The 15,346-nt window shown below is 51.3% G+C and overlaps 6 protein-coding genes and 1 non-coding gene across 7 annotated transcripts; 3 read left to right on the top strand and 4 right to left on the bottom strand.

Annotated features, from left to right (window-relative positions):
• Window positions 1-324: 324 nt before the first annotated feature.
• Window positions 325-1,605, bottom strand: BDV59DRAFT_202673 (putative glycerol dehydrogenase (GCY1); the record flags this gene model as incomplete). Its single annotated transcript, XM_073694095.1, has 7 exons — window positions 325-602; window positions 671-968; window positions 1,029-1,058; window positions 1,123-1,280; window positions 1,337-1,344; window positions 1,398-1,482; window positions 1,542-1,605. The coding sequence occupies 7 exons, from the start codon at window positions 1,603-1,605 to the stop codon at window positions 325-327; spliced, it is 921 nt and encodes a 306-aa protein (XP_073547317.1).
• A 903-nt stretch (window positions 1,606-2,508) lies between these two features.
• Window positions 2,509-5,111, bottom strand: BDV59DRAFT_208288 (uncharacterized protein; the record flags this gene model as incomplete). The annotated part of the gene is made up of 6 exons (XM_073695178.1): window positions 2,509-2,694; window positions 2,747-3,024; window positions 3,086-3,673; window positions 3,725-3,796; window positions 3,853-4,863; window positions 4,919-5,111. The coding sequence occupies 6 exons, from the start codon at window positions 5,109-5,111 to the stop codon at window positions 2,509-2,511; spliced, it is 2,328 nt and encodes a 775-aa protein (XP_073547316.1).
• A 2,523-nt stretch (window positions 5,112-7,634) lies between these two features.
• BDV59DRAFT_43467 (uncharacterized protein) lies at window positions 7,635-9,581 on the top strand. Its single transcript, XM_073696377.1, has 2 exons — window positions 7,635-7,950; window positions 8,011-9,581. The coding sequence occupies exons 1-2, from the start codon at window positions 7,670-7,672 to the stop codon at window positions 9,410-9,412; spliced, it is 1,683 nt and encodes a 560-aa protein (XP_073547315.1). The 5' UTR covers window positions 7,635-7,669; the 3' UTR covers window positions 9,413-9,581.
• A 93-nt stretch (window positions 9,582-9,674) lies between these two features.
• BDV59DRAFT_180160 (RNA exonuclease) lies at window positions 9,675-12,189 on the bottom strand. The gene has a single exon (XM_073690017.1). It carries the CDS (start codon window positions 11,949-11,951, stop codon window positions 9,768-9,770), a length of 2,184 nt encoding a protein of 727 aa, XP_073547314.1. The 5' UTR covers window positions 11,952-12,189; the 3' UTR covers window positions 9,675-9,767.
• A 389-nt stretch (window positions 12,190-12,578) lies between these two features.
• BDV59DRAFT_202669 (PICOT family protein) lies at window positions 12,579-13,439 on the top strand (the record flags this gene model as incomplete). Its single annotated transcript, XM_073694094.1, has 2 exons — window positions 12,579-13,310; window positions 13,365-13,439. 2 exons carry the CDS (start codon window positions 12,579-12,581, stop codon window positions 13,437-13,439), a joined length of 807 nt encoding a protein of 268 aa, XP_073547313.1.
• A 249-nt stretch (window positions 13,440-13,688) lies between these two features.
• Window positions 13,689-15,143, bottom strand: BDV59DRAFT_180157 (putative Gamma-butyrobetaine hydroxylase subfamily). Its single transcript, XM_073690016.1, has one exon. It carries the CDS (start codon window positions 15,095-15,097, stop codon window positions 13,709-13,711), a length of 1,389 nt encoding a protein of 462 aa, XP_073547312.1. The 5' UTR covers window positions 15,098-15,143; the 3' UTR covers window positions 13,689-13,708.
• A 107-nt stretch (window positions 15,144-15,250) lies between these two features.
• Window positions 15,251-15,322, top strand: BDV59DRAFT_t102. Its single transcript has one exon. It is a non-coding gene; the product is annotated as a tRNA-Glu (tRNA).
• Window positions 15,323-15,346: the final 24 nt, after the last annotated feature.

Below are 15,346 nucleotides of genomic sequence, written 5' to 3'. Positions count from 1 at the left end.
ACAGAATGAGATGTTTCTGGGATAATCAATTGGAGGATTGCAGTTCAACATTTTTGTTCACAAGTTTTCAGCTTTGATATGTTACCCAAGGAATTGTAGCACTCGTAAAGGACCAGAGACACTTAATCCAGGTCAAATTCAGTTTCACACTTCTTGGTCAGCACTTCTTCAATCGGCCGATGTCCTCTTCCATCACCGGCTCTTGAGAAAGGAAAACCGACTATATTACATTATATATTAGCCATGACAGTTTAGCGATCAACGAATTCCATCGTTTTGATCTAAGTAATCTCTGTCTATAAAAAGTGACCAAATTTGGACGCTTTACTGCTTGTACCAGTCCGCAAAACCGAGATCCCATCCAAATAGAGGCGTATTTATACGCTTCGCTTTCCCCTGTGTAGCCAAGTCATTCAGCACATCCATATCCTCGCGGGAGAGGTGGACGACCTGACTGTTGCTCAAAATTCGATCCTCTTTAGTAGACTTGGGCAGTACAACAACTCCCCTGTTTACGTGGTAGCTGATGAGTACTGTGGCAGGAGAAACATCGTTCTTCTTGGCAATTGCCTGAATTACTGGATCCGACATGAGTGGAGCGCCTGGAAGCAACATATTTAGCCGTCATCACTTTATAGAGAACTTACATAGCGTGGCAAGGACGACATACCTTCGGAGCCAAGTGGTGAATACGCCTCGAGGAGAATGCCATGCTTGTCGCACCAGTCTTTTAGTGCGTGTTGAGGAAGGAAAGGGTGTAGCTCGACTTGATTGACTGCAGGGACCACAGTCCACTTCTTTTTGAGCTCTTCTAGATAAGGAACCGACCAGTTGGCTACGCCAATTGCCTTCACTTTGCCGGCCTTGTATACCTGCTCCATCTGGCGCCATGTGTCACTCTGGTCCCAGGACCGGTCGACAGACCGTGTGCCATCGGGATTGACAGGTAGAAGTGCGCTTGTCTGGTTCTGTGCACTTAAGTTAGCCGCACAAATGTCGTGATGGTGGAATCCAGTGGTGTGCCTTACTGGAACAAGTCGGACTGGCCAGTGGACGAGCTGATCTTTGTGTTAGCCCTACCGACAATGCTGCGTCTGCGCAACTGAAAGAGGGTAAATTTACGTAGAGATCAAGATAGTGCGTGCCTAAAGCGTCCAGTGTCTTTTGGAGGCCTTCCTCGACATTAGGGTGGTAAGTGTTCCACAGCTTGCTGGTGATGAAAATGTCTTCGCGAGGGACACCACTGTCCTTGATGCCCTGACCGACTTCGTGCTCGTTTCCTAGCTATCCCATTAGACCCGAGAGCTTCCTTACTTCTTTCTTTAGTGCAACCTACCGTAGATCCTGTGATCTATTAGCCAAGACTGTGAGCTTCAGAGGAGACACGAGGAACTTACAATGCTGCGTCAATGTGACTATATCCATTCTTGAGGGCGAACGAGACTGCTCGGCGTACTTGACCAGGTTCAGCCCTCCAAGTGCCTTTATTACCTGTTAGTCAAAATCGCTAATACCGGAGAAATCTAACGCTTGTATCTTACCAAGTCCCACGGCGGGGATCTGGGCGCCGGTATTGAGCTTGAATTGAGTGGGCGGAGTACCCATATTGACTGTGCTGGGAGAGATGGTGCGGATGGACCCGTGGCTTTATGTTACTCTTTCGGCGTAAATCGCACAGTATGCGAGAAAAGTATGGATACGTGACTCTTTCTATAGTTGAGAGGGTCTTCGCCTGGAGCAGCATCGGGCGAAGTCCGATCCGTCCTTCAGGGAAATTTTGCCCGGTGGTGATCAAGTCATGTCGACCAGCTTGTTCTAGCACCCAGCGATTTTCGTTGTAGTTCTGGGTCCAACCTTCGAATCTTTCAGGCTCCACGTAGTTCACAGCCCAGTGCGCCGCGACTTTCCGAATTCGGTAATATCTTGCCTGTGAGGGGTTGGAGCAGAGTGTCAAAATGAGGGGAACAAGGTCCGGTCCCTTTCTCTACCGGTCATGTAGATTATAAGCTATGAGTCTGAAAGATAACCATGACGGCTTTACTTGCAATGCATTGAACTTTACACTCGTACCAAGGTGTCTACGAGAGATACTGATATTGCCTGCCGACTGCATTTGCCGGAAGCTTTGTCCCATACCGGCACTCTTCATATACCAGAAACATAGCTTAGCACATCGACATGCCCTTGAAATGGTAATAACCACAATTGCTAATCACATCCAACTAAGCTACAATATAACCCCAGCTAGTTAGCATCAAGAGGCCACACCTCCACGCAGTTGTCCTGCACGTTTTCCACTGCAGTCTTCGTATCTGCGTCAAGGCTCGCGAGTTCAGCGCTGGTAATCGAGGTCAGATATGTAGCCAGCCGATCTCTTGCATTCTTGAACCCCGCCTTGTACATTTCCTCAAACCAGTCCTGGTGAGCTTTCTTGAAATCCACACCATCCGGTATGTAGACCTCACTGCTTGTCTGCAATTGGGCCCTGCAAAACAGTTAATACACTGTTTAAAGAAATATAAAACATGAAACGTACAGCACTGCTTCTATAGCATCATTGGTGGTTATCATTCGGTTTCTTATCTCTTTGTGGTTCATGTATTTGCAGACAGTGGCGATGCGGCCCAAGGAACAGACACGCTGGTTCAAATTTTTCTTGCTAAAGCTGGCATCGATATTATTCAAGTTGAACATCTGTCACAGTAAATAAGCGTACTGCGCGAGCTGATGGATCATTGAAACTTACGTCGTATTTCATACTGTTCTGAATCTGAGGCAACAGAGCCATGCGTTCCCCGCTAGTCCATGTTGTGCCCAGGTTTTGCATGAGTGCTTCGGAGTAATTTCCAGCATCATTTGGCGTCTTTGTATCTATTACTGCGCTCAATTTCTTCCCAAAGGTATTGACGGCACCTTTGCATTCAGTGTTGTCCCCAACAGTTGTGCCATCAATGGCAGGATACTGCTTGTCCACCAAGTGTTGGATGAAATCCCGAACCCAGTTGCCCTCGTAAATATGCTCCGCTGGAAGTCATTAGTCGATCAAGACTCTACTTAGACAGAAATTTTAAAATACTGCACTTACATGCCCATCCCTTTTTGGTCACCAGAGCCCGATCGTCTTTGCTTAATGTGTCTGGTAGCTGGGTCATAGTCCATTTCGTGGAAGGACATTGTTCATCTTCATCCTCTTCACAACTCATTCCCGGCTTCATGATAGGAACTTGGAGCTTGTTTCTCAGACTGGTGGGCTTCTGATATTTTTGCGGCCAGATTTCATGTTCCTTTGCCTTGTCACAGCCAAGAAGATAAGGCTTCCTTGTAAGATAGGCTGCGCTTTTCTCGTCACGCTTGGCCAACACTAACGAGCGTTTAGATGTGCTTGTGTCTTCATCTTCTTCAGCGTTGGAATATCCACCAGGTGGATATGAGTCGTCCGGGTCAAACGTATGTTGCTCCGGAATGCAGGCACCTGGGGACTGTTTACCAAAGGCAAGGCACAGCTCTGGGAACGTATAGAGGGCGGGAGTTTCATAAAGCGTAACATCCAGGAAAACGTCCTTGTCCCCCTTCAGCTCGGTATAGCCTTGAAGGCCTAGACTAGCCCCAAGAGTGGCATCAAGCTTTAGTCCGAAGGGTTTGTCAACGTCATTCTCGCAGAAACCATCCACATCTAATACCGTTAGCTCTTAATACAGGTGTCGAGGATATTTGAAGAACGCACTATAACCAGCAGATGCAGTCACCGTGATGTCTGGAACTTTAATCCCAATCTCGACGTTCACCCCATTCTCGTCTATTCAAGTCCATTAGTCCAGGTCATCTGCGAAATACAGTGGGAATGAAGCATACCCAAAACTTCGATGCTAGCCGCGACTGCAATCTCTGTATAGACATGAGCTGTAGCGTCAATTTGAACCGAGACTTCCAAGGGATCTGCTTCGATCTCAGGTATCCATCCTGATATCTCTACCGGGTTCTTGCTTGATAGATCAACCTTGGCAATAGAGTCATCAGGCACAGATGCAGTAATTCCTGTGCTCACACGAGCGTCACCTATAATCTGTTCAATCGTGTAGCCAGCGTTGATCTTTACATTGGGTCCGAACTGGAGCACTCCAGGGACACGCCATCCACTTGGCAGAGGTAACTCAACCAGTGTGAACTCATCTCCTGGTGCAGGAAGTGTGTCAAAGTCAACTTCACCGTGGAATTCGAGGCTCAGCCCGAGATGTGCGGAAATTCCATGTGGAGTGGCAGAAACTTCAAATTTGTCAATACCACCGAACACACTACCCTCAATATGACCGGCAAACTGCAAGGTGCCCTGGGTACCGCAGTCCTCACATTCTATTGCAAGGTATGCATCAACATAAGGAGTTGACATGGTCCAGTTCGCGATCTCACTGGGGAACGACGAGCTCAAGTCCACCGTAAACGCCTTGCTGAGATCGAAGTCGAGCCAACGCTTTGTATTTCCACTGTTCCCGAGAACGATGTCACCGAAGTCCATGGTATAAGAGTTGGAAATCTTCTGCCATGTGCTCTGCACGGAATCCAATGTAGCCGTAGCAGCTTTATCATCAAATGCTGCATTACTAACAACCCATGGATTCCGAGCTTTGGGATCACCGCACCCCTCCCAGTTTGCAATCACAACAAAGCTTCGGAGATCATTATAGTTAACCCAGCTCCAGGCTATCTTTGCAGCGGCGTAGAAGAGTTTGTTTTTGAACTTCAGCACCATTTTGTCGCCACATGTCACTGATTCCAGTGCAAAAGAAATCTTGTCCATATCGAGGATCTTTTCGTCCTGCTTAGAATAGACAACCATACTGACGGCAGTGACCTTGGTGTTAGGATCTATGTTATACAATCAGTCTAACAATTGATGTAGCTGCTGCATGTAATACAATACCTTTACCAGAGGCCCACATGAACTTTTCGTGATCCTGCAGTCCTACACTCTGGGCGGCATCATCCCTCTTGGAGAGAGATACCATATCCCAGGCATGCCGAGGAACAGGATAAAGGTCAATAAACTCATTGGAAATGGCTGAAACTAGTCCCAGCAGCCATAGAATGGCAACAGAGAAGAGAAACCTCTGCATCTTTTCCTATTTGGTGGCTATAGATGAGCTATTCAAACTATTTGATTCCAATTGTGTGGCAGGCATGCCACCTTTATAGTTCCATTTTATAGTTTCAACCCATTCTGCGTCCTCTTCGAGAGTGCTGGTGGTTTTTACTACCACATTTCTATCGCATCGCAGCGCAATACTGTATTTCGGGTAACATCTGCCGTCCCGTGCTATATCAAAGTAAGCCCTAATGCTTTCCTTCCTAATAGTAGAGTTGAATACGAGCATATCTAGCTCCACTATCAAGGTAATTTCCCCTCATACCCGGTAGTAAAAGCCACTATCTTGGTAAGAATGCTTCTGCAATATTGATGGCACGGGAAATTCCAACGCCAGCAACCAAAAATTTCAGGTGCATGCTCGTATTAACAGACGACTGGTGGCATCTTGCGTTAGTTGCGATGCCAAGGGACACAGTTACATTTGGTGGCTTTTTTCTTATATGCACGATGTGCAGCGTCGGCTTATCCCCCGCGTAGAGATCTCGTATCTGGGTTGCCCCTGGGCGTCAATCGTCGGAGATCACCCTATATGGGAAACCTCCGATCACATGGCCACCACATTCCTGCTCGCATATTTTATTGTCTCGTTTCGGGTCTCAAGTCTGCAGGACCACGTGCAGACAAATACCACGGAGGTATTAATGACTCTAGTGTAATGAAATCAGCCGGAAATATGACGTTGTGGAGCCAATCATGCTAGGATTATCGTGTTTCTTATAGAGCGGTATTCTGTTTAGGGCTCTCAACTCGTTCCAGACAAGCCTAAAGTATTGGCCGGGGCTTTGTGATGTCGCCCCTGTAGTCTGCCTTTACCTAGCTCCTTGGCTGCATCTAAACTTGTCCCCGCATTTGCGACGCTCCACATACTCCCTCTAATATGCGGACTTTCCATGTTTGACTGCCGGGAAACCTATGCTAAGAAACGAGCCCAGACACCAAGGCAGACATGACTAACATTCTACGGAGCATGAACACTAGTCATCGTTCTTCTGGTCGTTTATCTCCAGAATCTTTATTACTTCGGGAATCCCTGGGTATCCTCGATGAGTGAAAAGCATATCTAGCAATCCTTTCGTGACATTCCCAGGAAAATCGCTGTTTATTGGAAATTGATGACCCTCAATGCTCATAATATCAGGGAGAATACTTTGGCACTCGCTGGTGTTCCGGACTATACTCCCGGGTCCATGGTGTTGTTCCCAGTACGAGCCGCTTATTAGCATGCCTAATGAGAACAGGTCCATACATTAGGATTACCACAGTCATCTTGGCCCAGAAGAGCTGAAAGAACCGCAGTAGCATAGTCTGGGAGAGTGCCAAAAAACTAGAGCCGTATTCTTTGTACCCTAGGCATGGCTTGAGGTTGCAGCACTGTCTAGGTATCACGTTTTGTACATTGTACATAGTCGCCCATGCATTGGAACCTGGCGTAGTTACGAATACTGACGGCTCCGATTGTACTGACATCTAGAATGAGCCAAATATAAAAGAGATGAACTGGCATTTTGGTTCTCATATGACTTTCCCAGGAGGTAGAGTACACTGGAATTTGGTGTCCCTTTTTACATGGGTGCCGGAAATCTCTTCCACGAAATTTGGACCTTTTAGTGATAGTATAAATGGATAACAGTTGATGTGTTGGAACAATACGAGTCATACATTTGTCGGCGACTGGACGTGCGCCAACTAAAATCTAGCCGAAGGAACAGACGCCATGCTAAAACATAGAATAGATAATTGTATGGCTTTCACCAGCAAATTCACATAAAGCGGGCGAACAAACACCTGACAGTAAAAGCCGTCGAGGCTCCTTGTTTTCGTCATTTTCCACTTCTGTCCATTTGGTAGAATCTTACCAGGCTCCGACAGTTTCTTTGCTCAAATCTTTTGGTAATTTTGGTCAATGGACCTCTTTCCTCGTTTCTCTTTATTTACTCCTGCCTTTAGCTGTGGAATAAATCCAGTTCCCCTCATTGTGTGCGTGTAGTGTATTCGCAACTATTACTCTCGACTGCAGGAAGTGGAATACGAAGGTCTAGCTTGGTACGTTCCACTATCGTAATGGCTCTTTTTATTGAAAAAGACACTCGTATACGTGCTTCTGGGATTTGACGGCGAATCAGTCGTTTAGCTTGTAGACCGGGCTCAGCGTGCTTTCATTCCTGGAGTACTCCCGATCTTTTCCCAGTAACACTCCTAAAGAGCTGTTAATCTCTAATCAGTTTCAAGAACTGCCTCCTACCAAATGGGATGGCCAACTAACTGTCCGCGGCTAAGTCAGGTATGGTGCTATACGATATTGCCTCAGGCAGGAACATGTTAGTAATCAACGAACACGGCGATATAATGACGTCATCTGCAACTCAGGCGATCCTTTTCCCAAAGAGGCAAGGCCGACCCGCCAGCGTGTCCCCGGTTGACGGCTGAGTCAGCAGTCGAGATCCCTCTGGACTTTTGCGGCGCTTTTCTGCATCAAACTTCCCTCGAGTGGCGCCCTGTCGTGGGTTGAAGAATTCCCCCGCCGTCATGGATCTGTCGCGACTCACTCGTCCCGCGATACTGGCTCAGTGCTCGCGCTGTTCCAGCTCGCTGGCCGCTCTCGAGAACGAATGGGCCCGTCTGTCCAATTCCTACTCCCTCGCCGCAGGGTGGCTGAGCGTCGAACTCCATCGCATCGCTGTCGCCTCCGTTAAGAAGATCATCCCCCAGTCGTCGGATCTGGTTGTCCTACGGGGTCAGGTCCTCCAGGATGTTTCCTGCAAGCTTTGCCAGCAGAAACTGGGCGTTCTGTGCATGTTCGAGAGCAGGTAAGTGGGCGCGCCGACGGGGATATACTCGGGAGGCGAACTCAGCTGACGACCGAACAGTCCCAGTATCTTCTGGAAACTCTCGAAGATTTCCTTCCGGGAAATCGTCACTATGCGCACCGTCGACCCGACGTTTGTCGATGTTCCCATCGACCGCTTGGTGACCCCCCACTCCAGAGAGCCTACTCACCGCCGGGAGCGGAATTCCATACAAGCGGGCGCTTTGGTGCCGACAAGCGCCACTGAAGTTGATCACCACAACATGTCCGTCGAACAGCAGATCCAACACCAGGGTCTCAACATCGACTATATCTCCAACTCCGTCAGCAACCTCCACGACACAATGTCCGAACTAAAAAGTGCATTTACCGCCCTTCGCATTGAACTCAACGGGCCGGGGCGGCTTTTCGAAGCGGGAAATAATATTGGAAATGATTTTAACATGGTCACGACGGTGTTAAGGGAACTGAAGGCGAAATCTGAAGAAATTGAGCGGCTTAAGTTGGAAAATGAGGCGCTGAAACTGAGGAACCGATATGTGGAAGAACAAGGATTTACACAACAACCCTCCTATCTCAGCCCTATGGAAGAAACGATCACAGAAGTTCAAAGTCCAGGATTGCTCGAGGGAAGTCGAAAACGACCATGGCCCGACTCCTGGCCAACCGGTCGGACGGAGGCAATCGCAGACTCCTTCGACGACGTGGAACGTGATGATGATAGCATCGGCGACTTTTCTCTGGCAGAATCGACGTCTATACCACCGGTGAAGATCCCCCTTAAGGAATCAGAACCCAGTCTTATCAGTGATATGGCACCGGGTGACCCCAACCTTCGTATCGAAGTTCAGCGGCCAGAGCCGCAACCGCCACAAGATGAGGTGGAGCCCGGATCTGGTCACCATTCGCAGCAGGCGACTGTTTCCAAACGGCCCCGTTTATCTCGGTCTGTCGCGGGAAGGCCTCCATCCAGCGGGAATGGCACGAAAAAGAAAGGTGGACGGCCACGGAAGTCCAGTGGACAATCTTCCAAGCAAGACACGTCCCAGGCTTCGCAAGTCTCGCCTCTGAATGAACAGACTGGAAACATCGGAAATAATGAAGGGAAAGAAAGTCGGGCTCCCAATGAGAGTCCCAGTGATAATGGGAATGCAAAAGAGAACCGTCCCACCCGGGCCCGAGGCTTACGGACTTCCCGCCGCGCCTCATCGGCTTCTGGTCGAAGCCAGGCGCCGGCGGATGGACCCCATACGCCCCGGCAAGAGCGCCGTGAAGGTGTTGGGGATGATCCTGAACTATCCAGGCCTCCAAAGCCTCGCGGTAAACGGAAATCAATGCCGATTGACGCGGACACCCAGAAGGGCGAAGACCCGGAAAAACGCAAGGCACGGGTTGCTGAGCGGGATATTATGGTACGTTTGGCCATGCAGCGCGAGGAAGCTATGTCTACGGAATCGCGGTGATACTGCCAAGTCTTCGTACTGAAATTGCCATTCTACAACTGTATTATTTTTAAAATGGTTATAATGATACATTTTTGGCTAATGTCACCTTTTCTTGTTCCTTAAAAGTAGTTTCTAATGCCAAACCTTTTGGTCCGTGTGTTCAAGTCATATTCCAATTGGTACCAGCTGGCCTTACGAAGGCACTCAGTAAACAAAGTATCAGAAGATGACGCAGGCAAACACATATATCAGAGACCAATATTTACTATTGACAATTCCAGTGAAAATTATATCCAATCCATTTATATTGAAATGCCATATCAAAATAACCGACATGACCAGGTGGCCGTCGGGATCGCCGGTAGAGGGGCGGTCACTTTACACACATGAAACCACACCCTTCTCTGGCCCTTTCACAGGCTTTCTTCAATGCCTGCTCTTCGGTATCAGTCCATTTGACACTCAGTTCATCCCAGGGCTTGCGAGAATTAAACTCCTCTCGGAACTGTCGATGCATAGCGTTGAGACGGCTGACTTCGCGTGGGTCGCCGGTGCCAGAATAGACAATAAACAAGGTACATGGCGGCAGGGACTCATAGACACGGTGGATACTGCCAACAGTGCGCGAGACTACATCCGACAGGCCCTTGGGATCAGACGTCGGGCCGGTTGTCGGCGTGGTCGATTCAGGAGGAGGAACCAGCGAGGTAGACTCGTTAGCGTTATTTGGGTCCGGCATGCGGTTGCACCATCCGCGATGGACTTCGAGCTCGCGCATCCGGGCCCACGTAAAATCTACGCCGTCACCGGGGATGGACGGGTTACTTTCGTCGCCGCGCACAACGGATGAGATGCCTTTGACGACGCCCTCGTCGTCAGAGCACCCCACCGCGACGGTCGCCTGCGATCCGAATCCGCGCTCGGGGTTGCCCCAATCGACGACGGCACCCGTACGCCCTTCGCCGTTGTTGTTGGCCTTTCCGGGCCGTGGCGAGCGGGCTAGGCGCTTGAAGATGCTTTCGTTGGATGCATCGCTCGTGCCCCATTGTTCGCCTTTTTCGCACTTCTGTTTCACGAGCTCTAGCACAGCGCGGGAGTCCTCGATCGAGTCGTGGCCAGTTTGGCCTTTCTGGATCTCTTTGCCGAGATACTTTTGTGTTAACCATTTCAGGCTGCATTTCAGTGGTGGACCTCGCGGGTGCGGGTATATGAATGTGGTGTCGACAATGAAGGGATGTGTCAGCTTCAAGGCGTTGAGGTCGGAGTTGAGGGAGTGGCCAACAAGAACCGTACGGGGGGTGAGGATGGAGAGGAGTTTCTGCTGGATATCTGCGAGGGTGGTTGTGACGGGGTCGAGCATTTCCTTAGTGATGCCCGAGAATCGGGTCAGATAGTCAATGATGGGTCGTGCCGGCTTGACGAGCTCGTCTAGCACCACGTCTCCGTCCCAGCCGACTAAGCTAATACGCGTCAGCTCCGATGTACCACCCTCCGTAATGCACATCTCGCAGTCCATGGCCAGTACGGTTCTTCCAGCTGTCATGCTTCCCTTTTGGATCTCGGCTTCCGGGGGTGTACCGTCCTCCCAGGAGGAAACATGCGTGTCAACCCATCCATGCTCCGCATCGTGACCAGCACGCTGGCGAGACTCTGCCAGGTCTAGTTTTTCTTTCTCTGTCGATAGTAAGGCAGGGTGTAGAACGTAATCATTTTCGCGAAGGTCCTCTAGGGAACTAATGAAGGTGGTAATGGGGGTGCGCTTTGACGCAAAGTCCTTATCGTTAGGCCGTTTCGGGCCTTTCGACTTGCCAGCATTGTTCTTCGGTAGGGCCGACAGTAGAATGGCCTGAAGCGGCGAATGAACCTTGTTATATTTGGCATCGCCGGGGGCTTTCACGGGCCAGATATGAGGGAACATGTCGGCCAATGGTTGTAGGGGTTTCGGGAGCGAATCGCGGGCCAAGGGACGAGGATTAAACCGGTGGGACCGATCTTGTAAGGGAAGGCCTTGCTTCCAGCGCTCGAAGTCGGACGTTTGAGGATCGCCGTTCTCATCTTGAGCTGTCTGCTCCATCGGTGCATTGTCGCCCGCTTCGCCAGATGGCTTCTCATCCAAAGGAATCGTCCCGTCAAACATACCAAGTTCCAAACCAGGGACCATTAGCACCACGACTTTCCTGACATGGCCGGAATACTTGACAGAGATCCACTGCGGCGCGATTCCATCCGCAAAGCAATAGAGCAACAGACCTTGCAGGTCCGCGATCCGGATGGACGACTGTAGTCGGCCTTCGACATACGTCAGCTCTGGGTACTTTGCCTTCTCCCCATCGATCCGCTTCTTCTTCGGCGCGCGTTTTGACGGCATCTCATCATGTTCTTTTTTGGTCACGGAATCTGTCTGGGTGGTTGCAGTGGATTCACCATCTGCCGTATTCGAGTGGTGAAGTAGGGACAGTGTCTGACCGACCCCGAATCCGGTATTCGCGTTCGTCGGGTCTTTCACAGGGCTATCGTCGTCTGAGTAACCGGCCTCAGTACGCTTGCGTTTAGCCATTTAGTCGGGGATTCTGAAGGGGAGGAGAAACAATAGGAAGTTCCTCGAGGATACTGCGCAGGGCGTTGCGCAATTGTTCGCTGAGGAGGTTGAACTTGTCACGGCCAGAATCGGGCAAGTTGCGACGATGTTTTTTCGCGGCAGAAATGATAACGGCACGTGATGATAGGCATCTGCCAGCCACCGCAGTTTATATTGCGCAAATACGAAATAAAAGTATAGAGAACTGGATTTCTTTCTTTTTACATTCCGAATACATGCTTCATGGAGAGCAGAGGAAATAAAATAATGGAATGAAAACTCAATCTCGAAAATGATGACTAACCCCCAGTCCACTGATTGATTACGCATTAGCGCCGACTGCGATCTGATAAGCGGCCGAAAATTCGCCATCGAACCCTCTCGTCTCCTCCTCCATACTCTTCTACTTGACCTCCTTCTGCCCCTGCAGTCCTCCATATCTCGCCGTTCTCCACCAGAGAGCCTCGTTCTCCCCTACTACCCTCTCATACACTCTTATACACCACGACTCCTTCCGATACGCCCCGCGAAATAGCCCTCCGATCTCGCTTTAACCCCACCGAGAACCCTCCGAACCCCCCACCTTCAGCAGCACCAACACCCACGATGTCCAGCCTCGTAGAAGTGACCTCGGAGAACGATTTCGTCTCGGGCCTGCAATCAGTCCCCGAATCCACCCTCGTGGTGGTTTACTTCCACGCTCCCTGGGCCGCGCCATGCGCCCAGATGCGCGCCGTCCTCTCCGCCCTCGCCTCGCAGTACCCCGTCACCACGCCGCCCTCCATCGCCTTCGTCAGCGTCAACGCCGAGGAGCTCCCCGACGTCTCGGAGGAATACGACGTGACCGCCGTGCCGTTCGTCGTCCTCCTGCGCGGCGGCAAGGTGCTCGAGTCCATCAGCGGCAGCGAGGCCGCCCGCGTCCGTGACGCCGTCGAACGACACGCCGGCGCCGCCCCGTCCGCCGCCTCGTCGTCCGCCGCCGCCTCCATCCCGCCGCCGCTGTCGGCCACCCCGCGCGAGAACGGCCCGTCCACCGCTACCCAGCCGCCCGTCAACGGCGCCGCCACCCCCGAGCAGTCCAAGGAGGCGCTGTTTGCCCGCCTCGCCGAGCTGGTCAAGGCCGCCCCCGTCATGCTGTTCATGAAGGGCACACCTAGCGCGCCGCAGTGTGGCTTCAGTCGCCAGCTGGTCGGTATCCTGCGCGAGCGCAGCGTCAAGTACGGGTTCTTTAATATCTTGGCCGATGAGGATGTCCGGCAGGGCTTGAAGGAGTTTGCCGACTGGCCGACTTTCCCGCAGTTGTGGGTGAGCGGCGAACTGGTCGGTGGGTTGGACATTGTAAGTTGCCTTGTTGCCTTTGGTCAAGCTGTGCTGTACTAATAGCGTCCCCAGGTCAAGGAGGAGATCAACAACGACCCTAGTTTCCTGAGTGACTTTTCTGTCAACAAGGCGCCTGCGGCTGCTTAGTTGTACATTGACGTGCGACTGCGGTCCGTATTATATGTTGTCTTTTTTTTTTTTTTTGTTTTATCACGTTAGTTAGATTACAGGGCCAGCGAGTGATGATTTCGTTTCCGTCTGGATTTAGCATGGTTGCTTTCGTCTGTTCGGATGATTGATGTGCTGATGTTTAAAATACGTTAAAAAAATCACAAAGTCTTCATAGATGAACTCGAAACGATATATATCACATAATATATATATGCAGACAATGTATTTACATATAGTCCACGACATCATGGATTCTTCGAGCCTTTCCGCCCGTCTCTCGCAGTCAACCGTGCCTTCGTGAATTCGGCGACATTCGGAGGAACGCTGTACCATCCCTCGGAATTCTTTGACCGGGACACATTGAACCGGGACACGACTGCATCCTCGTCGACGTAGGCGCCGGCCAGCCACCGGGATCCGGAGGCGGTGTTGAACTGCCGCCGGGCGTGGAGCACCCGGCGGTTCTCAAAGATGACACATTCACCCGGGTTCAGCTTCAGTTCGAACGTGTTACGGTCCTCCTCGAGCATGTCAGCAAACTCACCTAGGGCCTTGAGTTGCGGCTCCACGCGCGCCGGATCATTGTGGCTGTGATGCAGGGGCCCTTGGAAGGGTGGGGAGTAGTTGACGTGGAGGAGGCGGTTGGGGAGGGCCGGGTCGACCTCGAACACGGGCCACTGGTTGTTGTACTTATGGTCCTGGTGGTTGTACTCGTAGTTGAGGCGCAGCTGAGTGAGACGGCGGTAGGCAGCGGGGTTGGTCAGGGCGAGACGACGGGCGATGTAGAAGCCGTCTACAAAGAGCGACTCGCCGCCGTCGCACGAGTTCTGCAGACAGTGCAGCAGCTGGAAGCCCGGCGGCTCGTTCATATACATCAGGTCCATGTGGAAACCGAGGAAGACGTTGGTGTAGGCGACGTTCTTGGCCTGCGGGACGCTGCGCACATCCCATGTCGGCCCGTAGAAGGTAGTGCGTAGCGGGCCCATGCGCGTCGCGATCTTTTCCACCATCTCCCGCGAGTCGGGGATGTCCTTTACGAAGATGAGCCCCGTCAGGGCGAGCTGGTGCATAGCCGTTGCGAACTTGGCCTCATCGTGCATGTATTCCTCGTATGAGATCCAGTGCTGCACTTGGCGCATCACCTCGCGGTTCCACGTCACCCGTTTGCGACTGAGACCGCCATCGCCGCGGCGAGCGATGGCGGTGGGGTTGCGCAGGACCGCCGGGTCATATGTGGAGGTGTGCGAGGCGTCGTAGCCTTTGATGTCGTTTGTCCATTGGACCTCCAGCTTGCCGTCAGCCCATTTGATCGAGCGCGGGTGGATGTTTGCGGGGATGTCGGTGGTGCGGAAGTTGCGCTGCTTGGAATGTTGGTCCACGCAAGTTGGGCATTTACAGGAGTCCCGGAGAAGGGTATACAGATACCAGTTCTTTTGGGAGTCAATTGAGAGTTGCTTGGGCTGCAGATGGACGTTGGCGGGGGCGGGAGTCTCCAGCTGGGGGAGGGCGTGCTTCGAGGTAGAGGGAGCTGCAGTAGACTGGGTTGCGGCAATTGAATACGCCCGACGATAAAATGGGCGCGCTGATGGCACTGCGATCGCTGACCGGAACGCAGGTCTCAGCAGATGAGCCATGATGCGATGGTTGAGAGAGAGGATTGTGTGGAGTGGAGGAAGTGGGATGGAACAAACACGAGGTACGTAGCTGGGAACTACGCCGTGAGCCGAGGTTATTGAGATGTGTCTTCTGGCTGATGTAGACAGATTATGGGTTCTTCCTCAACAACATCCGATGTGGTGTAATGGCTAACATCGCTGTCTCTCACACAGCAGCTCGGGGTTCGATTCCCCGCATCGGAATCATTTCTTTTTTGTTCTTTTTCC

Source organism: Aspergillus ambiguus (genome assembly GCF_047715705.1).
Source record: "Aspergillus ambiguus strain CBS 117.58 unplaced genomic scaffold BDV59scaffold_19, whole genome shotgun sequence".
Taxonomy (NCBI): Eukaryota; Fungi; Ascomycota; class Eurotiomycetes; order Eurotiales; family Aspergillaceae; genus Aspergillus; species Aspergillus ambiguus.
The sequence above is the reverse complement of the archived record's forward strand: the minus strand, read 5'-3'. Positions and strand labels throughout refer to the sequence as shown.

Excerpts from the sequence above, each read along its gene's own strand:
- BDV59DRAFT_43467 (XM_073696377.1), top strand. The coding sequence starts at position 7,670 with ATGGATCTGTCGCGACTCACTCGTCCCGCGATACTGGCTCAGTGCTCG. Across the intron at positions 7,951-8,010 it reads CTGTGCATGTTCGAGAGCAG|TCCCAGTATCTTCTGGAAAC; the intron begins GTAAGTGGGCGC and ends ACGACCGAACAG.
- BDV59DRAFT_180160 (XM_073690017.1), bottom strand. The coding sequence starts at position 11,951 with ATGGCTAAACGCAAGCGTACTGAGGCCGGTTACTCAGACGACGATAGC.
- BDV59DRAFT_180157 (XM_073690016.1), bottom strand. The coding sequence starts at position 15,097 with ATGGCTCATCTGCTGAGACCTGCGTTCCGGTCAGCGATCGCAGTGCCA.